We start from the raw sequence: 22,892 nt of genomic DNA on the forward strand, positions 1-22,892 counted from the left end.
ATACCTTGATTAAAAATTATTATATAGCTACAACATAAATATGTACACACAAACACACACACACACACAAACACGTTTGTTCATAAACAAAGATGCATGCTGCAGATAACTTAAAAATGCCTGAAATAAAACAAATTTTCTAATCAATTATTTGAAGGAAAGGTACTTGGACTTTATAAACATCCTAATGTTTGCTTTCATTTTTTCAGGGATTAAATATTTTACATTATTAATTTATATTTAATATTGTACATGCATATTTATTTTAGAAAAGTATCACATGCTTTTAAATGGAAAGCCAGTACAGATGTATTCAGTAAGCTTCAAAAGTGGAAAAGGATCCATGATTCCAGGGAAATGCAGCGAAAAGAATGTGGCCCTAAAATACAAAATGCTAAAGTGTAAAAGAGCAGGTTGACCTATTGCAGTCATCTTTCAAGCCACTATCTCTCAAACCTATAATACCAGCTCAACTGAATAAAGTTTCACTGACCTTCCTAGAGGTGTGTCACTGCTTGTTCTGTTACTCATTTTAATACAGTAAATACACGTCTATAATAGCTAATAAAATACTGCTACCCTGTAGTTCAGTTTACTTTACACAATTCCCCTACAGATCTGAACTTTTTTGGAGGTGTACATAACAACACGGACACTGCTTTTCCAGCTGTAAAAAAGAAAGAATAAAAATCAGTATTTTGACAATTCATTTCATAAGAAAACTATGAATAAAAGTAAATATCTACTTAAAATTACTTTTTCACTTGAACATGGCCTGGAGCTTGATCTGAGAAACCAATTTTCAAATATCTCATAGTTATTTTTATACCTGAAAAGTCACAATGATAATTTGAAGCATAATCATTGTTTTATGATTTTTTTTTTGCAGACAAGACAAAGAAAAGCTATATCAAATGCACACACAAATGTGAAGTCAGATTAGAAAAACTATAACACTGCCACAAAATTCCTCTAATTATATATATATATATTTTTTTTTTTGACAGGCAGAGTGGACAGTGAGAGAGAGAGAGAGAGAGAGAGAGAGAGAAAGGTCTTCCTTTTTGCCGTTGGTTCACCCTCCAATGGCCGCCACGGCCGGCGCGCTGTGGCCAGCGCACCGTGCTGATCTGAAGGCAGGAGCCAGGTACTTATCCTGGTCTCCCATGGGGTGCAGGGCCCAAGGACTTGGGCTATCCTCCACTGCACTCCCTGGCCACAGCAGAGAGCTGGCCTGGAAGAGGGGCAACCGGGACAGAATCCGGCGCCCCAACCGGGACTAGAACCCGGTGTGCCGGCGCCGCAAGGTGGAGGATTAGCCCATTGAGCCACGGCGCCGGCTACTCTAATTATATTCTGAACAGGGAAAAAAGTCTTTCTTTTTTAGACTAAATTCAAATGAAGAAGACATGAAGAGAATGCAAAGCCTGTTTCCAAAGTAGCCTAATAAACTGATCTGTAATTAATAGTTTCCTTAAAAGGAAATAACCCCCCCAAACCAAATTGTAGGCAAGTCCCAAAAAAATAGTATATATAATTGCATATATAAATTAGGGAAAATAAGAAGTTAAGACAGTATGAATGTCTTTGTCTAGCTGGGCTATTTCTTATCCTCCACTTCACTGATGTACTCCACACCTTACACTCTATCTCGCTGAGGTGCTTAGGAGACTGCTAACTGGCTGCTTCTATTCTTTACCAAAATGTCTGAATCTTAAGGATTGGCCATGCAGATGGTTTAAAGACTGAAAAAACACAAAGAGAAAATTTTTACTCACAAATGTGTACCAACGACTGCTTGCTATGTGGCACTATCTGCTTCTGTGCTTCATATTAACTCCTTAACTTGCTTCAATGTGCATATGCTGGTTAGAGCCACTTTTGTCCCTGGGGGAGAAAAACAGGGGCTAATTGGAAAACTAGAAGTTATCAGCATTAGGGATGCAGTGCTGGGAATTCTCCAAATGATAAAAATCACAAAGATGCACAACCTTCCATTAATAAACAAAAAAAATAAATAAAAAATTATCAAGCTTACCACCAATTTGGGTCTCACGGATAGGATCTTATGACTATCCATTAGGTAAAGCAAGATAGAAGGCTAACTATGCCTCTGTTTCTAACTATAGTTAGAAAAATGTGGGAAAATTACATAAGTTTAAAGGAATCTATTACTGATATATATGTACGAAGTGTGTGTATGTATGTATATATACAGGAAAGAGGAACAAATGCATCAGTTAAATTTTCATTCACTCAAAATGCTTCTCATTTTGAACCGTAAAGCATGCACACAGTACAAAGTACACAAGAATATCCAGAGAAAATGAAGTGTCCCACCTTATTCCACCCAGATTCCTCACTGGCAACCTCTACTATCACTCTAGATGAGACATTGTCCTAATACTTGCATGCATCTGAAGTATGGCAAAATCTTACATTCAGAAATAACACTGAAAAGAGATCTTTCAGAATGATTACTGCTTTTGGGAACCATAAGCTAAAGTTTTATAAAAATAAACAAGGGACAGGACTGATGCTGTGACATGGTAGGCTAAGCCTCCACCTGTGGTGCTGGCATCCCATATGGACGCTGGTTCATGTCCTGGCTGCTCCTCTTCCCAACCAGCTCTCTGTTTATGGCCTGGGAAAGCAGTGGAAGATGGCCTAAGTGCTAGGGCCTGTGCACCCATGTGGAAGACCCAAAAGAAGCTCTTGGCTCCTAGCTTCAGATTGGCCCATCTCCAGCTGTTGCGGCCATCTGGGGAATGGAACCCACGGATAGAAGATCTTTCTCTCTGGCTCTCCCTCTGTCTGTAATTCTGATTCCTAAATAAATAAATAAAATCTTTATAAAAAATAATAAACTAGGGACACAAATTACTAGAAACACATTATCGCCTTGACATACACTATTCTCCACAGTCCACCCGCTGCATTTCAATCTTCTTATGAATTTTCCACTAGAACATCTCAGGGGTCTCAACATTTCATTGGCTGGCAGCATCTTTTCTTATGGGAATATCTAAGTTTGTAAAGAATCATGGACTTAGGACATAAAGGTGGACACTGAAAAGACAAATTCTGGAACAAAACAAATTCTCCTGTAGCCAGTCTAAACACTTAAATTTAAAAACTATATGAAAATTTTCTACTAGGACAACACAGTGCTGTCTCAATTATTGGGATGTGTGTTAAGCAAAACAAATTAAAATCTGGTTCTTTTTTTTTTCCCTCATTAGACTATGGCATTTATTATTATCATTATATATATGTATATATATATATATTTTTTTACTTGACAGGTAGAGTTATAGACAGTGAGAGAGAGAGAGACAGAGAGAAAGGTCTTCCTTCTGTTGGTTCACCCCCGAAATGGCTGCTACGGCCGGCGCTGCACCAATCCGAAGCCAGGAGCCAGGTGCTTCTTCCTGGTCTCCCAGGAGGGTCTCCTACGCGGGTACAGGCATCCAATCACCTGGGCCATCCTTCACTGCCTTCCTGGGCCACAGCAGAGAGCTGGACTGGAAGAGGAGCAACCGGGACTAGAACCTGGCACCCATATGGGATGCTGGTGCTGCAGGTGGAGGATTAACCTACTGAGCCACAGCTCTGGCCCTATGGTTATCATTATTATAATTTGAAAGTCAGAGAGACAGAGAGACTCATAGACAGATCTTCCATCTACTGGTTTAGTCCCCAAATGTCAACAACAGCCAGATGGAAGCCAGGAGCTCAGAACTCAATTTGGGACTCAACTACTTAAGCCTTCTACTGTTGTCTCCCAGGGTACACATTAGCAGGAAGCTGGAACTGGAAGCAAAGGCAGGGCTCCAAACCAGGCACTCTGATATAGGATGTCAGTGTCCCTACTGCTACACAATATGCCTGTCCCAGACTATGGTGTTTTTGGTAGTAACTTTTGGCACAATAACAATAAAAAAAGTTGGGGTTAGTAATTCCAGAAGTTTTGTCTAGCAGGCAACCAGTAGATGTTTCTTTCTCATCCAACTATGGAGACAAAATGCCTCTTAGAATCTTACATGGGGGCCAGCACTGTGGCACAGCAGGTTAAGCCACCATCTGCAGTGCTGGTCTGCTTCTGATGGAGCTCCCTGCTAATGTGCTCGGAAAGCAGTGGAGGATGGCCCAAGAGTGTGGGCCCCTGCACCCACATCAGAGACCCAGAAGAAACTCCTGGCTCCTGGCTTCAGCCTGGCCTACCTCTGGCCATTGCAGCCATTTGGGGCTATGAACCAGTGGATGGAAGATTCTCTCTCTGTCACTACTCTCTCTTTGTTAACTTTGACTTCCAAATAAATAAATAAATTGGGGGGAAAAAAAAGAAACTTACATGATTTCAGGTCTCTCCTTTCTAAGCCCAGTGGTTTGCAAGCATCAGATTTATTAAATTCAAAATTTAGCAAATTTCCCCCCTTATTGCCACAGTACATTTATGCTTGGCTATACTTAATTTTCTCTGTAGGTCAGAGAAAATTAATTTTTATTATAAAATTCTTAGTTTTTATTAAAAAATCTTAAATAAATGTATCTTAAAAGGAAAGTTACCTTAAACCATGAACTTCAGGTACATACATAAATACACAAAAACACAAGGATTACAAAACAACTTCATCCACATATCACCTCCAGCGAAGTCACATGTCACTGAGGGACACAGTGAGTCATGCCCAATTTTCTCTTTTTCTGTACAGATCGAACCTTGGAATCCAGAAGGGCCAGGAAGTCAAATTGATTGTGGTTGCAGAGTTATATATAATTCTCCAATTACAGAACAAAAACCACTCCAGTTCTCCGTGGTTCTAGTTCAAGGTTTTTATACACATCATTCCGTTTCAGCTCTCTTTCCAAGCAACTAATAGACCGGTGGTATCAGAAAATCCAGGAGTAGTGATCTAGAATTTTTTTTTTTAAATGTCGCTGAAAACTTTGACAAAACAGAAAAGTTTCCAAGTCCCAGCTGGGAGGAGAGAAAGAGCTAAACTTTGTAATCCTAAAAAGAGGCAGTCCTATCAGACAGGAAGGAAGAGAATACGCAGCATCCTTTTGGAAAGAATATCAAAACCACTCCACAAGGCTCTGAAACCAGAGATACCAGGTCTCTCAAACAATTTAATTGCATGGGAAAAGACTACGGAGGACATCACAATCGTCCTAATTCCCTAAGGGTTTTTCTTTGGGGATCTCATTAGCCAAAGGAATTGAGGCAGAAATAAATGTTTTGCACCCAGGAAAAGAAAAAACACTCCTGACTGAGTAAGTCTCTTAGTGGATGAGCGGCCCGGCCACAAACTGGCTCGCCAGCTGAGAACAGGGGCCAGACAGCTTCCTCCTCTGCAATTAAAAAGACGCCACCACCTTCAAAAGGGTGCTCATCCCTTCGCTCTCACCCGGTGGGACGCAGCCCGGATTTTTTTTTCTTTTCCTGCAGACGTCTGCATTGGGAACCCGAGCTTTCCCGGGCCTCCCCTACTTCGGGACCCGGAGCGGGGATCGCCCGCCTGCACCCGCACCTGCGAAGCGAGCAAGGATGCTCGGGTGCCCGCAGCCGCCCGCAGGTGCCACCGCCAGGCTTCCACCAAGACTTCAGTCCCAGCACACACTTTCCACAAAACAAAACTACTTTTAAGTACGGCAGGCTCAAGGTCACACTGTCCGGTGTCGGGGCCCTGACCGACGAGATTGGGTGGAGGTCCCCAAAGCTCGGCCCTGAAGTTCGCAAGGCTCTCCTCCCGTTTCCCAGCCCCCCAGGTACTGGCCTCTCGGAAAAGTCCAAGAGACGCCAAACCAGATGGGCTGAAGACGACAGCCCCAGACACATCCGCAGCAAAGGGTGCTTGCTTCTGTCCCCAGCCCTCCTCGGGGACGGCCAGGGTCGAAGGTCTCAGCCTCGAGGGACACGGGCCAGCGCAACACCGCTGGGAGGCCAGACCGACGCTCCACGGGCCCCTCTGTCCGCCGCAGGGTCACGGCCCGCAGCGCTAGGCCCGGCGGTCCGGATCGGGCCCCGAGTCCCGGGTCGGGAAGACGCCAGCACTCACCCCTGGGCCCGCTGGAGGTCCCCGGAGAGGGCCGCCGCCCGCCGGCTCCCGGGGCGCTCTCACAGGCCGTTGGCCGGAGCGCACTGAGACGCCCGGGCAAAGCACCGGCGGAGCGGCCAGCACCGGGCCCGGAGAAACGCGAGAACCGCCAAGAGTGACCCCTTCCAGGAACCGTAGCGGAAGCCGGTTCGTAGTCATGTGACTTTGGAAAGGGCGGAAGTGTTGTCCACGCGCAGGAACGGAGTCTATGAGACAGCGATAGGGAGACATCTTTGTTGTGGGCACAGAAAGACGCTCATAGCTAACACTTCCGTGATGTTTAAGGTTAGTTCACGTTTTGGTGGAGAGTTCGTTACCTTTCAAAAAAAATCTCGTATTTACAAGGTAAACCTTCGGTAGACAAAATAACTTTTTTAAGGACAGTCTACATCGGAGTGTTTACGGTGTGAGACCTCAATCTGCTTATGTAACCAAATCCGCGAGATGACACTTTAAGCCCTCTAATTATCAGAGATTGCCCTCCAAGGTAGCTCAGTAGTTAGCAGCCTTATTTAGCTTCCAGAAAGCTCTCTCACTGAAAGCCCTCAGCTTAGGACTGCTCACCAATGGAAAGACTGACTGAAGCCAAAATCAGTGAATAATTTGCATGGCTCGATTTGCACAAATCCAACGAAGACAGACTTACGAATGATGTACTCCTGCAGCGTCTAAAGCTATTCCGGAGATGTTCCATTCTTTACAGATAACTTGGGAAGCCCTCTGAAAGCGTTCTTGGGCCTCTGCTTGAGTTGTGTAGCAAAGGAAAAAATTATCTAAGACCTCTGGCTGGGCTAAGAATTAACTGACTTAGGACAAACTCACAGAATGAAGGCATACACATTTTATTTCGCTATTTCTACGTGTACATTGGAGCCTTCACTGGAAAAATGAAGACTGAAAACATTTGGGGTGCAAAACTTAAACACTAGTTTGAACAAAGCGTAGTAAATTGTGAAATGTGGCAAGACAAAGAAAGGAGTTAATTGTGGTAACTGCCTAAGAGGTCTTTTAACAGGTTGGTTTTCACAGATTTCTCTAACCTTGACTGACACACCCCTCCTTCCTGGCTCTGGTGATAAGAATGTCTTCCTTCTGGTACAAGGAGATCACATTTCACATGGAAGTTTTGTTTCCAGCTTTCAGGAAGAAAAAGGAAAATCAGATTGGCCTTCATTCATCTGCTGTTTTTTAAGTGACTTTAATTCAAAAGAATATTTATGCCAAAGTGGACAGTATACCTATGAATGGCAAGTCATCCTTTTAAAAAATGATTTATTTATTTACTTGAGAAGCATAGTTACAGAGAGGGAGAGACAGAGACATCTTCCGTCTGCTGGTTCACTCCTCAATTGGCTGCAACAGCTAGGGTGATCCAAAGCCAGTAGCCAGGAACTTCTTCCAGGTCTCACAGGTGCAGGGGCCTAAACACTTGGGCCATCTTCACTGCTTTTCCAGGCCATCAGCAGGGGGCTGGATTGGAAGTGGAGTAGCCGGGACTCGAATCAGCTCTTATATGGGATGTCAGCACTGCAGATGGATGCTTAACATACTATACCACAGAGCCGGCTTCAAGTCATCCTTTTCTAAGAATGGACTGATTTTAGGAATAATCGGTCATTCCAAGTCAACTTTTTGGAGAAAATGGAGGTCAAGGTAGGTAAACCATCAAAATCTTTTGAAGTGAAGGCTCAGCGGTGGGCTACGGCACAGCAGTTAAGATGCCTGCATCCCATATGGGAGGGCCTGGCTTTTAGTCCTGTCTCCATTTCCAGTTTCCTGCCAATATGCACCCTGAGAGGCCACAGGTGATGAGTCATTGCCATACTCATGTGGGAGACCTGGATTGAGTTCTAGGCTCTGATCCCTGGCTGTTGTGGACATTGGAAAGTGTCCGGCCCATAACAAATTTTCCCAGGCAGATGAATGAATTAATTCACAAGCTTTTATTGAGATTCTGCTCCTGGGTGGGGTTCACCAGTCCCAAGGGGGGGGGGGGTGGCACCGTGAGGCCATGCATCAGAGGTTGGGAGGGCTCCTTTTATAGATACAGGGCGTGGGGGTTAAAGGTCAAGGCAGGTCCAATCCTCATTGGTTGACCTTTAGGCACCCGTGGGGACCTTGACAAGGACTTTTCTTCCGCGGGAGTACAGGTAGGGACGCTCCATTCCAGGAAGTGTAGGCCTTCTCTCCTTGTGGATCCCAAAGCTACCAGACATATGCTGAGTGAGCCAGCAGATTGAAGAGTGCTCTTGCTCTCACTGCCATGCAAAATAAATAAATAGAAATGGAAATTATCCAAAGAAATGAGGGTCTTGCTACTTCCATTAATCCTTCCATTTCCTAATTGCTTGCAATTTGATTTTTCCTCCTATCACAGTGTACCAGCTGAGCCAAGTGAGGGAAAGATAGTTCCCACATGGATTGGTTTCTTGTGATGCTCACAAAAGCAGAATAAGTAAAAGTTAGCAAAGGAATATGTGAAGATATAAGTAAAAATAGGTGGAAGCAAATTACTTGAGCATAGAGTGCTAGAAACAAACAAACCAAGTGGTGTGCATCCATGAGGACATTTTCTGAATGGTCTGAGGAGACACACCCCTTCACACTGACACTAAGGAAGAGTCCAGATTGCCATCAGCAGCCGGCAGTGATGGGCAGGCCCTTTCCTTCCAGCAGAGCCTCTGGTGGGGGATGCCTTTTCCAGGTGAGTTCCCACAGTGATTCACAGCAGGAAGTATCTCAAATGGCAGTTTGAATGCACGACTATTTATTGCCGCAGAAAATGTGTTATGTTAGTTTTCAGATCTCAACCTCAGAGGGAAAAGTCCTGGACCCAAACTATCTTATTTGCATATTGGTGCACAGTTGTCAATGTGATTTGTCAGTCAGCCAATGTGGAGTATGAGCCTCATTGTTACCAGCAAGCAACTTGGCTCAATTTTTAGCTTCTTTTTAAAAGAAAAACTCAAAATGGGATTGGTGCTTTCAATGCATACACACGTTAATCATAATTAAAATGCAGATGTTCTTATATTCAAAGAATTGCAATACAGCTAAACACAACACCATTCCCAAGAAAAACATTCTGAAATAATTTTGAAATGAAGATCTTGATCCAGTTACCAAACCCGATGTCTTCTCTCATAGTCATCTTTTATTTTCCTGCATCATTTGATTCTATTAAATGAGACAGCATTGTATATCCAAGTACCTAATGCTGTCTGGTAGTAGATTTTAAAGAGAAACAAGTATTTCTCTCCATGACATGGAAACTACTCATTCATTTTATGTGATATAGATTTTTGTTGGATCTTGCTTCTTTTCCATCGTTAGTGTAGACACTCCTGTTTATGATTTCATCCTATAATATCTTTGCAACCATGAGTGCCTCAAATATTTTGTGGGAAAGGGTGATTTATAAATCTAAATTGGTACATACATTTATTCTCATCCTGTTGCACTAGTTTTTAGGATTTATTTATTTATTTGAAAGTCAGAGTTACACAGAAGAGGAGGAAAGGCTGAGAGAGAGAGAGAGAGAGAGAGAGAGGTCTTTCATCTGCTGGTTCACTCCCCAATTGGCTACAACGGCCGCAGCTGCGCTGACCCTAAGCCAGGAGCCAGGAGCTTCCTCCGGGTCCCCACGTGGGTGCAGGAGTTCAAGGACTTGGGCCATCCTTTATTGCTTTCCCAGGCCATAGCAGAGAGCTGGATCGGAAGTGGAGCAGCCGGGCCTCGAACTGGTACCCATATGGGATGCCAGCACTGCAGTCAGCAGCTTAACCCACTATGCCACAGTGCTGACCCCTTGCACTAGTTCTTGACCATTATACTTGAGTGTCCCATTGGATTTTTGATATCCACAGGGCTTCTAACTCAAATATTTTACTTCTTCTAAACTCAGATACTTTCCCCCTGATTTCTTTCTTTTTTTTTATTTTCAGTTAATTCAAGATTTTTCTTCCAAATATCTTCAAGATACTGTGTTTCACTGTTTTCCAAGTACCATACGATGGTTGATTTTAGGTGTCATCCTGACTGAATTAAACAGTGCCCAGATAGGGGCAGGCATTGTGGCATAGAGTGTTAACCTGCCACTTTGTGACACTAGCATCCCATATTAGAGTGCCAGTTTCAGTCCCAGCTTGTTTGCTTCAGATCCAGCCTCCTGCTGATGTGCTTGGGAAGGCAGTGGATGATGACCCAAGTACTTGGATCCCTATCTTCCATGTGAGTGACCAGGATAATGTTCCTGGCTCCTACTTTCACCTGGCCCAGTCCTGACTGTTGTGGGCATTTGGGGCACAAACCAGCAGCTGGAATATTCTTTCTCTCTTTCTTTCTTTCTGTGTGTGTGTTTGTGTCTTCCTTTTTCTGTCACTCTACCTTTTAAATAAATCAACCTTTTAAACAATAATAATACACAGATAAAGTATGGTTTCTGCATATGTCTCTGAGGGTATTTCTGAGTGATTGACAATTGAATCAGTGGATTTAGTAAAGAAAATCCACTCTGGATCAATGGGCAACTGCCATTCAATCAACTGAAGGACTGGATAGAACAAAAAGACAGCAGAAAAGTGAATTCTTTCTTTCTCTGTCTCTCCTTTCTAGAGCTGGGTCACTCATGTTCCTCTGCTCTTGGACAACAGAACACCAGATTCTGTTGTCTTTGGCCTTTGGGACTTGGACCAGCAACCCTGCAGGTCCTCAGGCTTTCAGACTTAGACTAAGTGTTAAAGTATTGAGTGTCCTGGTTCTCAGGCTTTTGGACTTGACCTGAACCATGGTACCAGTTTCTCTGGTTCTTCAGCTTGCAAATGACCCATGATTGGACTTCTTAGCCTCTGTAGTCATACATGCCAATTTCCATAATAACCCCTTCATAGATATATCTGTGTCTATATATGTGTCCTGTGATGGCTCTTCAAAAGGGCCATGGGAAATGCATATTATGAAAATATGCATGGATTTCAAAACTTCTGCATAAAACTAAATTTATCTTTCATTTACATTTTCCATGAACTCTTGGAAGTACCCACATTTATTGGATCTTTGAGGTTATCATTTATATAATTCCCCTCATTGACTAAAATTCTTCACTGAATCTCTAGTACCAATCAGCAGAAAGTATGAGGAGTTCCACCTACTGTTCTAAACCCTACCCAACATGGTCACTTATCACTCTGTGTGTATGTGTAATACATTTATATCATGTATTCAAAACATTTATTTTTATTTGAAAGCAGAGAGGCAGAGAGAGGATGACTGGAAACAAAGAGAAAGCTTCCATCTACTGCTTTACTCTCCAAATGGCTACAACAATCAGGGCTGTTCAGGCTGAAACCAGTAGCCAGTAACTCAAGTCAGGTTTCCAGTGTGGAGGCCAGGACCCAAGTAGTTGAGCCATCACCTGCTCCCTCCTAGGTTGCCTATTAGCAGGAACCTGGGTCGAATGCAGAGGGTCCAGAACTCAAGCCAGGCACTCCAGTATGGGATGCGACATCCCACACGTGTTTTAACTACTGTACCACATATTTGTCCTATGAGATATTCTTGACTGGTAAGTTGTTGCCTCAGAGTGCATCATTATTTGCTAACTGCTTACCTCTAGTCATGCTGTTCCAAACACCTGGAATGCCACTTTGTCCTTGACTATTCTCTTCTTGAAATTTGAACTGGCCTTGAAAAACCACCTAAAATGTCCTATTTTTTATGAATTATTTCCTGAAGACTTCAAATGTTCAATCGCTAGTTGTCTCTTACAACAGTTTTCATATTCTGACCAGTACTATAATTACCCATATATTTGTCTTGTTTTACCTTACTGGACTGTAAATTTCATGTTTAAGATTAGGGTCTATATCTCACTCCTCCGAGGATATACTGTAGGGTCAGACATATTGAGCATGCTATTGATCTTGGATTTGAAGTAATGAAACCTATTGCTTTGTTTGGGTCAAAAATAGAAACTGAAGATTGTTCCAAAGCAATAATTCTAAAAGGTGTTGAGCAATGTTGACATTTTTAGAAAAATCATAGTCTACAAAATCCTTGGAAGGATATTTATCTGAGTGTTTAAATTTAGCCTGTTTATTAAAAATTGATTTTTTTTCTTCTGTGTCTCCTTGTCTTTTGTTGCTAGTAGGTGGAGCTGAGTTCTAGGGCAGAAATTGTTGAGATTACTGAGAATCCGTCATGGATGGATCAAAATTTTCCCTTCCAAACACACCTCCAAGTAGAAAGAGAATGTGATGAGCATAGTATTCATTCTTCTTCTTCCCAACAGATAAATTAGGTCATTGAAATGGATTAGTATTTTTTTATTCAAAATATTTTCAAATTAGATTTTTTTGCCTCAATGATAAGAGTTTCTGAAATACTTATTTGAGCAACAGTTCTCTTAGTCGTAGAATTATTATCTGGGATCACTGTTTATTCATTCTACTTCTTTCTTTGATTATATATTTATTAGCATTAAACATAGCCTGAAAATTCTTTATGAGTTTTCATATTTTGGATTAAAAACATTTTCCTTTACCAGTTCTCTACATTTCAAATTTTATGAGCTTTTCTCTTTGAATGAAGAGTATTTGTATTACAATGGGAAGCATTTATCAGAATATACGATCCATAATTTCTGTATATATTTGCTTTTATTGCTGTGTATAAATGTTCAATGGAAACATGAGCAAAAATGTGATTAGGTCCTTCACAAGAAAATAAAGACAAGTATTCATAATAAATACTACTTTCCAAAAATAAAAGCAATTACTAATTAAAAAAGAGACATGTCTAATCTCACAATGAGCAAAATGTAAATTAAAACAGTGAGATAGGCAAAGCAGTGAAAGAACAGCATATTTAGTATGGGCAAAGTATAAGAAAACGTGTTTTCAGGACATTATTGATGCAGCTGAAAATCCTAACAATCTTTTTGGAAAGGCTTTTTGTGTACATGTGAAAGGGTAAAGGTAAGGGTAAGGTAGGTGTCTGGGGCAAAACGTCCTCAGATTTTGTGAGTCCTTTAATTCTAAAATTATCCTTCTAGAGATTTGTCCTGAAGAAATAATTGGACAAATGTGAAATGACATTATTACAATATACCTATAATATAGCTAAATTAAATGCCATCCAGTTGAGGTCTTGTTGACTTATGTTGTAAATTCATACAACTGACCATAATGCAAATGATGATTAATTCTTATCTACTGAAGTGAAAACATGTCCACAATGTACTAAGTTAAAAAAATAAAAAATTGGTGACAAAACTGCATGATTCTGGGCTGGCGCCGTGGCTCACTTGGTTAATCCTCCGCCTGTGGCTCCGGCATCCCATATGGGCACCGGGTTCTAGTCCTGGTTGCTCCTTTTCTCTGCTGTTGCTCAGGAAGGTAGTGGAGGATGGTCCAACTGCTTGGGCCCCCTGCACCCGCATGGGAGACCAGGAAGAAGCACCTGGCTCCTGGCTTCAGATTGGTGCAATGCCAACCATGGCTGCCATTTGGGGAGTGAACCAATGGAAGGAAGACCTTTCTCTCTGTCTTTCTCTCACTGTCAAATAAATAATTAAAAAAAATAAACTGCGTGATTCTATCCCATTTTTTGTTTAAAATTACATGCATAGGGAAAAAAGTCTGAAAGGGTATATACCTTAATTTAATAGTTATCTTGGGTGAAGATAAGGGTTAGAGCATGGTGACTTTTTTAGTTCATGACTTCTTTATTATTATGAATAGCTATTATTTTAATAATTCAAAAAGTTTTCATTTTCATTTTGAAAAAAAAAAGACCAGATACATTTTTTCAGTTTTATTCTTAGATAATGCAATAAAATAATCTTAACTATAATTACAGACATATTAGTACATTACAATGTTGTAATTTTGTCAGATGATAATATAAAATATTCAATATTTTAAATATATTTCACTTGGTTATAGAGTAATATTAAATTAAACTTAGTAAGTTACATTTGATACATAGAAAAATCTTTGTAAATTAACAATAAAATTCAATTTTAAGCTTTACTTTAATATTTTCATAAATAAGTTACTTAATAATGTTTATTTTGCTGAAAGATAGACCTCTGAGGAATTGGTTATTTTAGCACACTGTGAAATTTCAAAGTTGAAGCCCCAGATTTAAAATAAAAGAATTATTTTATCTATGAAGTTAAATCTTCCTAACTTTGTGAACTACTCATAAGTATCTGGAAAGAAATGCAAATGAGCTATGTTTTAATGTTCAGTCTTAGAAGGGTGACTGCACAACTATTTATATGGCTTCACTGGAATTTAAGGTTTTAGTATCACTGCCTTCCTTGGAAGTTAAATACTGATAAAGAGGGCCAAAAGACACGAAGGCTTGGGGATGAGCAGAGGCCAGTCATCTGGCATTAGCACCAACCTAGGGCTTTAACTTCGTGGTAAAAATTAGTCATCTGTAACTCTGACTTTAAAAAAATCAAGAATGGAGCAAATATAGCTGGTTTCTTGAGTGTTTGCCTACAGCAATTTTTCTTACTCTTCATAGTGCATCAGAATCATTTGGAGGGCCTGTTTCAGCACAAGTTTCTGGGCCCTTTCCCCAAAGTTTCTGATTCTGTAGGCCTGCAGTAGGCCCTGGGATTGGCACTTGTGCCCAGTTCCCAGATGCTGCTAACGCTGCTGGTCCAGGGACACACTTTGAGATCTACTTGTCTATGAGTGTTTTTGGAGCTCTGCTAGCTCTCTATGGTGCAGTCTACTGGAACAGTCCTATGGATCAGTAGGATGCCGTTTCAGCAGAAAAATCTCAATATTAGGAGAATGTAAGCACATAATCTAAATAAAATGCGACACACCCTTGTTTAGATGTTGAAATGTTTTGGCAGCAGTCACATAAGCAATGGAAGATGTGAATCATGGCCACAGTCGTTACTCTCCTCTGGGGCCACGTTTTCACTTACAAAGCAACTGAGGTTGAAACAGTAGCCTGAATTAAATATCAGCACCACCAAGTCCACCTGAGTGGATGCAGAAGCATCTTCAAAGCTCTGTTTCAAGATGCCTGATGTATAACTCATTACATAGTGCTACTATCAAGTATAAGTGGTTTTTAATGTTTTTGGAGATCTTTCCTAGTATCATTCATACTGTAGTTTCTGCCTGAGGAGATATTATTTGTCCTGGGCTTTCCCTGGGCATTGATCGTATTTTTAAGCCTGTAATCAGATCTGCTGAATTATCTGACAAAATATAATTACAGGGAAAAAGAGAGAAGGGGAGAGGTAGAGCAGCTTAAACTTGTGGAATTCTTAACAGAAGCAGTGTGATCTTTTCTCAGATACTAGATGAGAAACAAGTCTCTCTCTTTTTTCCTCTTAGTGTCTCTGTAATTTACTATAATGCTTGGGACTTGGGTTGATTCTGAATAAAATGTGTAAGTTGAATTAAGTAGCCTTAGGAATGTATGCAGACACTGAAAAGCAAGTTTTAAGACATACAGCTACCAATTTATAAAATTTGCACATTAAGACTTTTACACTGTGGACTCTTTCAATGTGATTTGTGAATATATATATATATATATATGTATATATATATATATATATATGAAAACTTTTTTTTTACAAAGGAAGCATTAGAGCACTAGTTTTTATCCCTAACAAAGGAATAAATCTTTAAAATCCAGAGTAATGAAATATTTAGAGTTGAGAAAAAATATTCTGAATCTGATAAACCAACATATTGCACATTCATTCATGGATTATTGAACTACTGTAGTCAATTATATAAGGGGTACAGTAACATTTATAGGGATGGAGATAAAGTGCACATCTAGTAAGTAGTGCCCTTGTTATTTGTATGGGTGTACTCAAAAAGAGAAAAGATAGGTGAATTTTGGAGTACATTTGTAATAAAAATTGATTAAAATTAATTCCTTAGGGCTAAACATTTTCATCTGCTTTGAATACAAGCAGACTGTATGAAGTGAACCCACTGAACAACAAAAATCTTCAAAGAGATACATAATAAAAAAACATAGTATTTCCAAGGCTATTGTGGTTCCATACAAGGAACCCCCTTTTGCCCTTGTCTTGGGTATATTTGAGACTGGGAAAATGTATGGACCTCAATTCAATTCTGTGTTCCCTCAGGCCTCACGGTACCCAACAGGTCTGAAAGTTCAGCTCCAGTCATGATGCCACAGTACTCCCCATGCCCCCATCTCCTTCTCTGTGCACATTTAAAGGTCCAGGAAGGCAGAGATGGAGCAGTGTGTGACTGATTTAGCCTCACTGAGTCTCAAAGACTGGAAGAGAAGAGAACAAATGTTGGGAATCCAGTGGGCCAAATATCTCAACTTCAAACATCCAGTTTTTAGACATATGCTATTTAGACAGTGCCTTGGATATGAGTGGAATATACTTTCAGGCTGTTTTGTAGAAAGTTCTTGCTTTGCCACGGGGAACATTGGAATAGCACAAATTTAGAGACCAAGATCACATAACTACCTTAAAAGAAATGCTTTGTTGAATGGGGAAACAAATGGAAATTGTCATACAGCAGTATTGTTTGGTTAGAGTAAAATGCCTAAGTAAATGCCTGGTCTGAGTCATTACTTTGTTACTTAGGATGAAAAGTAGCAGATCCATTTTCTTGAGTTCTTCAGTGCCTTTTCTTCATGCACACCTGACAGCGACTTATTATTTTTTCTAACTCCCCAGCTTTCACAGTAGATGGAATAGGTTTTCTGAAATAAAAGCAAAACAAACAAAAAAATCATTGATTTGTATATAAAAAGGGAACACTTGCTGGGCTTGAGTTGCTTTAGTGAACATTGTAGCTATTCTAAATTTTATTACAGGAACATCTTCTTTATGGTAGACATGCATTTCCAACATTTAATAATTTCAGTAGCACTAAGGAATCAGGCCTTGATGCAAACTTACAGATCATTTTTTTTAATTAGTTATTTGTTTTTGTTTGTTTGAAAGGCAGAAAGAGATATAAAGAGAGAGAGAGAGCCTGTCTGCTAATTCACTCCCTAAATGCCCACAACAGCCAGGGCTGAGCCAGACTGAAACAAGGAGTTCAGAGTGGGGCTCCCACATGGGGCTCCCACATGCGTGGCAGAGACCCAAGTCATCAGGTTATCAGCTGCCTACCAGGCTGAGCATGAGCAGGAAGTTGGGATTGGAAGTGTAGCTGATTTCTCCAGTACGGGATGTGGGCATCTCCAAGCAGCATCTCAGCTCCCGAGCCAAATGCTCATCTACAGCTCATCTGTTTTTTCTCCTCAAGAAAACTACTCTCATCCCTTAAATAACCTGTATTATCTGTAAGTCTTCCAATATAGGAAATTGAAATTATCAGATCATTTAGTTGTCTTTTTCAATAATTCATTATGAACTCATATATAAGTATTATGTATTTTAGTGTTACAAAAACAACATTTTGTCTTTATTGATACTGTCATACAAAACTGGTTACTTGTTGACTCAAAAACATTTCTAAACTGGGAGTGCCAAGCTAAACAGGGTAAGGGATGGGGATTTAAATATGAGTACATTAACACATAGGTAAAGAAAAAATAAAGGCAACTTTATTTTTTTTCTTTTTTCTTTTTTGACAGGCAGAGTGGACAGTGAGAGAGAGAGACAGAGAGAAAGGTCTTCCTTTGCCATTGGTTCACCCTCCAATGGCCACTGCGGCCGGCGCACCGCGCCTATCCGAAGGCAGGAGGCAGGTGCTTCTCCTGGTCTCCCATGGGGTGCAGGGCCCAAGCACTTGGGCCATCCTCCACTGCACTCCCGGGCCACAGCAGAGAGCTGGCCTGGAAGAGGGGCAACTGGGACAGAATCCGGCGCCCCGACCAGGACTAGAAACCGGTGTGCCGGTGCCACAAGGCGGAGGATTAGCCTAGTGAGCCGCGCGCCGGCCAGGCAGCTTTAAATAGCTCTGTGATTCAGTCATCAGGGGAACTTGGATAGTTACCTGAACATTCTTTGTGGGTTTAATGAAGCCAGCCAGAAACTGTAGGAATTTGAATAGTAGTTGCACGTTCCTCTTCCATGACATTCTATAAACGGATTGGCTCGGAATTCTTCCAGGCAGGAGCCAGGGGATGCCAGTGCTTGCCCAGCGCCCTCCGAACCTGCACTTGTGAACTAAAACACAAGAAATATCTGAATAAAAACTCTGTCCATCAGTGTTCAAAATGTTCAACTCTGGACTTTTTTTTTTTTCTTTTGTGGGGGGAGGGTAAAATAAGACCCCAAGAAAAGAAGACAAAACCAAGAAGTATGAATTAACTTTTTGCATTTTATCCAGAATTTTCAATCCTTCAGGTATCTTCCAGGTTGAGAAATAGTCACCAAAAAGAAAGTGAAAGCTGTAGCTTCTGCCTGAGAGGCCTTTCCCCCAGGTCTGACGGGCACTTTCTCATCCTTGTAGCATCTGCTTAAATGAAATCTCAGAAAAGCTTTCCTGGACCTCATCCTGGGCACATCCTCTCAACTTATCTTGCCTTATTTCCATCATAGTACCTATAGTCATCTGAACTTTTGTTATTATTATCATTACTGTCTTCTTGCTTATTGTCTTCAGTCTTCCCCTATTAGGGTACAAACTCCATGTGAGCAGAAACTTTGGCTCCTGGTATTGTTAGAGCCCAGAACAGTCATGGCACATGGTAGGTGTTCAATAAGTGTTTGTTAAATTAATGATTGAATGAATGGAAGACTGTGAGTAAAGAATGGGAATGAATGTATTACAAATGATGCTTTACAGACTATGAATAACCACATATGTGGAGCTATCAGCATTGCAGATGGTCAGGACATCTGGGAGAGCCCTCTAAAATGCTATTTCTCTTCATCTTCATCTTAATGTGAATGTTAAAGTGGCACAGTGTAAGTAGACAAAGATTTTGGAGCAAAGCTGTGTTCAAACCCAGCTTTACCATTAATATTTGTGAGACCTTGGAGGAATTATATCATTCTTATTTGTAAAACTATAGATGACAGAATCTACCTTTTAGGGTTTTCCTAAGGATTACAGAGAATGTATATAAAGGAGCTGCTATATTTATAAGACAGGCATTCTATCATCAATAAATAGCAGCTACCATTCACCTAAGGGTTAGGATTTCGAATTTGTAGATAATTTCTTTTTGAGAAGTCTATTATTTTTAAAAAGTGCTTCATTATTTACCAAAAGCAATTAAAAGTTTAAAAAGGCATGTTTTGGGGCCGGTGCTGTGATGTAGCAGGTAAAGCTGCTGGCTGCAGTGCTGGCATCACATAAGGGTGCCGGTTCTAGTCCCGGCTGCCTCTCTTCCGATCCAGCTCTCTGCTATGGCCTGGGAAAGCAGTAGAAGATGGCCCAAGCCTCTGGGCCCCTGCACCCACATGGGAGACCCGGAGGATGCTCCTGGCTCCTGGCTTCAGATAGGCTCAGCTCTGATCGTTGTGGACAATTGGGGAGTGAACCAGCAGATGGAAGACCTCTCTCACTCTCTGCCTCTGCCTTTCCTTCTCTCTCTATGTAACTCCGACTTTCAAACAAATAAATAAATCTTTATAAAAAAAAAAAGCATGTTTTCAGATTTCCAAGCAAATGTCCATGACATACCATGCACCTGACATCAGGTAGCACCTATCTCAGGGTCTGTATTTTATTCTGTACCATGTAAGATTCTACAGATAATCTACTATAAATTCCCTGTTTCTTTTCTTACCATGATGAAAGAAAATCCTTTCCAGAGAGAAATCCAGCCCTGGGGACAGGGGGGAACATCAGTGCTTTGACTGTGAATGGCAATGGCAATCGCAGGACCCTCACAGACGGTGCACCTGCAATGTGACAGAAGACCATGGTGGCAGTGCTGCTTTCTGTATAATGATGTGCTGGCTTAGTTTCCAGAACAAGTGAAGTGACTCAGTCCCATTGCAAAACCAAGGGATTGGATTTTTACCTGCTAATGTAAGGCTCGAGGGCCTTGCCAGTAATTGGAGCCATGTCCATTGGCATCAGAGCTGGTGTTGACAGCCAGTATGAATAATCGTTTCGAGATGCAAAATTACAGACATCATTGATGTTACAGAATAAGAAAGGCATTGTGGTAAATCTCTGCAGGCAGCTGCCAAGAGTTCCTAGTAAAACAGACTGAGTATTACTTTAGTCAATACAATAGTCAAAATTATTTTGAGTATCATTATTAGAGAGAGGCTAAGTAAAACATAATCCATGGCAAAACTGGTTGAAGAAGAAACAAAGGAAGTAATGGCAAATTGTGGTATTGAGAAGTTTTAGTACTGATAGAAATAGAAGATCCAACTGGCAAACAAACCTTCCTTCCTCCACCCTTAATATCTCTTGTCATCCTTTCTTTTCAGTCTAGAATTGGGGATGATATAGTTTGGTTGGGACAATGTCTTTGTGTCAAAGTATTCCCAGTTATTCATAGGTCCATCATAGCTAATAACTAGATAAAGCTATAGAAAAGATGTTACTTTGGGATTTAAAAATCAGACAGGTGGTTTAAATGAAAATTACTTGTGTTGAACAGGATGAGCTTAGCTTCCTCCAGTGTTTTACATTCCAAAATGAAAACTAGATGTTAGGTCAATGCTGTTTCATTTGCTGTCTCTAGAACGTGCAAGAAGACACTTAAGGCTGTTTGCACTTAACTTCAGAGGGAATCACCTTACGATATGAAAATTTACAAGCTGTGTATGGAACAAAAGGACTGGATACTAAGATTGGGACATTACCAAGGTCTTGTCCATGGGCTTGTTCATTTCCTTGTACAAAAAGAAGAGAAAACCCACTGTAGAGGGGCTCTGTCCCTTCTGGACACGAAGGAATGGCTGTTGTTTGACTGTGTCGGGTGAAGACAAAACCTCTCATTGTTGTTCCAGGTGCAGGTGGCCCTGTGTCTCCAGGCTTTCCCTTCATACCTGGCAAGCCTTCTGACCCAGGTGGTCCTTGAAAAACACAATATGAATGTCAACACAAAAACAAACTCAAACTTGTTTTCAAAAATTTGATTAATTAACTGATTAAATGCTTTTATATTTGTGTTGGACCCCAAATATGGAGAGAAATTCCACAGATAATTTGTAAAAGAGACATACAATATAGTATTATTAAATATTAACCAACTTACCACATAGTTTCTCTGATTGGAAACATTTGTGTATGTCTTATCATGAATTTTTTGACGTCAGATTTTCTCTATGATGCTTAGCACAATGGCCTTCTAGTAGGTCTTTTGGTATGTCTTTTACAAACAAATGAATATCCTCTCACAATGTGGGGGGAAAGAAATCAACTCAAATGTCTACAACTTGGATATTTATTTAAGGAGATGCTAAAAAATTAATGATGTTTGAGAAGCCTGATTTACTATAGTAGAAAGCATGTAAGGAACTTTAAAGATGTATACATCAAGAAACTTTTTTGATCAATTAGTAAGGCAAATATGATAGAAAAGACCTTTTTTTTTTTTTTTTACTGTGAGTTAGTTTATTTTATTCATTTAAGTTACAAAGTAAGTGGTTTTTATGAGCGTGCCTTGTGTTTTCTTTGCAGTTGGAGTGGGCTAACCAACCCTTGTCCTTTATTAAATAAGGACCATTGAATAATCCTTCCTCCATTTTCCCTATCCTTCTCTCCTCTTCTTTGTCAGGTAACTATTATTTATGACAGCTCAATCTGTTTTCACTGCCATCACACCCTGACCAACTCCCAAGCTGATTTGGGCCACTGGTCATTGCTTAAGGAGATGAAGAGAGAGGGGAGACTGTTGCCTGACACCATCAAGGAAGATACTGTTGACCCCAAACAACAATTCCATGGGAATCATGTCACAGTTCAGTCCTCACTCAGAAGTCAGTATTTTTCACAAAGATTTGTACAAGCCTCAATATTTTTTTTCATTCTCTGAATTATTCTGACTCCTGTATTCTCCAGGCACTTTGATATGATCTTTGAAATCAAAAAGAAGCCACATTCAAAATTTCCAATCTCATGTTTACTTGAAAAATCCTTAATTCTCTTAGTTTTAATAGATAAGGAAGACATGCATTCTTCACTTTCCACACTCCTACCCTCATTCACAGTGGCTAGAACTGACCCCAAGGAAATGATGCCTCTAAAGTCTGTTTACGGGAATTGTAAATTGCTTCGATGAGCAGGACAGAAATGGGAAGCAAGCATGTGTGCTCTATCCAAGACACTTCAACATCTCCAAGAATGGGACTAAGACCATCAGGTTGTGCCAATGCAATCTGACTCTTAGATCTTTTTATTATACTTATGAGGCTCCCATAGCACTGAACTGACTAGTAGAGTAGTCAACCTTATCTGTGCAGTATACATTCTATCCACTGTGGATAGAACTATAGATAGCCTACAACCATAGATAGTACTGAACCTTATATAAACTGTTTTTCCCCTACAAATACATATCTGTGATAAAGTGTAATTTATACATTAGGCATAGTAAGATATTAACAGTAGCTAATAATAAACTAGAAGAATTCTAACAGTATATGATAGTTAAAATAGCTAAAAATTAGATGAATGTGATCTCTGACTGTCAAAGTGTCTTATTGTACTATACTTAACTTTCTTTTTATGGAAATGAGACTATACTTAAAAGAAGCACATTATGGCTTCTCTCTGGTATATTTGAATTGTCAGTAGCACTGCTTTTGTGCTTCTCATTATTAAGCAAAATAAGTGTTACTTGAACACAAGCACTATAATATCTCTGTTAATTTGATAAGATGCTACTAAG

General features: G+C 40.4%; 2 protein-coding genes and 1 long non-coding RNA gene across 59 annotated transcripts in view; 1 reads left to right on the top strand and 2 right to left on the bottom strand.

Moving 5' to 3' along the window:
- MFF (mitochondrial fission factor) overlaps positions 1 to 6,218 on the bottom strand; it is a 38,658-nt gene extending 32,440 nt beyond the window's left edge. For 20 of the 50 annotated variants that reach the window (XM_008259266.4, XM_008259263.4, XM_008259262.4 and 17 more), the window contains exons 1-3: positions 6,063 to 6,218; positions 1,779 to 1,887; positions 494 to 667 (exon numbers count right to left, since the gene is read on the bottom strand). In XM_008259266.4, the coding sequence (XP_008257488.3) occupies positions 494 to 531 (38 nt within the window). In that variant the 5' untranslated portion in view covers positions 532 to 667; positions 1,779 to 1,887; positions 6,063 to 6,218. Of the gene's footprint in view, positions 1 to 493; positions 668 to 756; positions 830 to 1,778; positions 1,888 to 6,062 lie in introns of all 50 variants that reach the window. The other 30 variants (XM_070070142.2, XM_089328952.1, XM_070070138.2 and 27 more) reach the window with 3 other exon arrangements.
- A 122-nt stretch (positions 6,219 to 6,340) lies between these two features.
- Positions 6,341 to 22,892, top strand: part of LOC127491686 (uncharacterized) — a 46,689-nt gene continuing 30,137 nt past the window's right edge. Inside the window, exon 1 of the long non-coding RNA XR_007920566.3 lies at positions 6,341 to 7,754. This is a non-coding gene — a long non-coding RNA (uncharacterized LOC127491686). The remainder of the gene's footprint in view (positions 7,755 to 22,892) is intronic.
- The window catches only part of COL4A3 (collagen type IV alpha 3 chain), a 155,089-nt gene continuing 140,223 nt past the window's right edge, over positions 8,027 to 22,892 (bottom strand). For 6 of the 8 annotated variants that reach the window (XR_016231406.1, XM_089328921.1, XM_051849085.3 and 3 more), the window contains 5 exons: positions 20,863 to 21,075; positions 20,064 to 20,241; positions 19,827 to 19,941; positions 18,083 to 18,255; positions 13,899 to 16,838 (listed from right to left, as the gene is read on the bottom strand). Coding sequence is in view for 6 of the 8 variants with exons in the window: in XM_089328921.1 (XP_089185047.1) it covers positions 16,754 to 16,838; positions 18,083 to 18,255; positions 19,827 to 19,941; positions 20,064 to 20,241; positions 20,863 to 21,075 (764 nt within the window). In the remaining 2 variants the exon portion in view is untranslated. Of the gene's footprint in view, positions 8,360 to 13,898; positions 16,839 to 18,082; positions 18,256 to 19,826; positions 19,942 to 20,063; positions 20,242 to 20,862; positions 21,076 to 22,892 lie in introns of those variants that run through there. The other 2 variants (XR_016231407.1, XM_089328920.1) reach the window with 1 other exon arrangement.

Source organism: Oryctolagus cuniculus, chromosome 3 (genome assembly GCF_051225735.1).
Source record: "Oryctolagus cuniculus isolate XC-2025 breed Fujian yellow rabbit chromosome 3, ASM5122573v1, whole genome shotgun sequence".
Classification (NCBI taxonomy): domain Eukaryota; kingdom Metazoa; phylum Chordata; class Mammalia; order Lagomorpha; family Leporidae; genus Oryctolagus; species Oryctolagus cuniculus.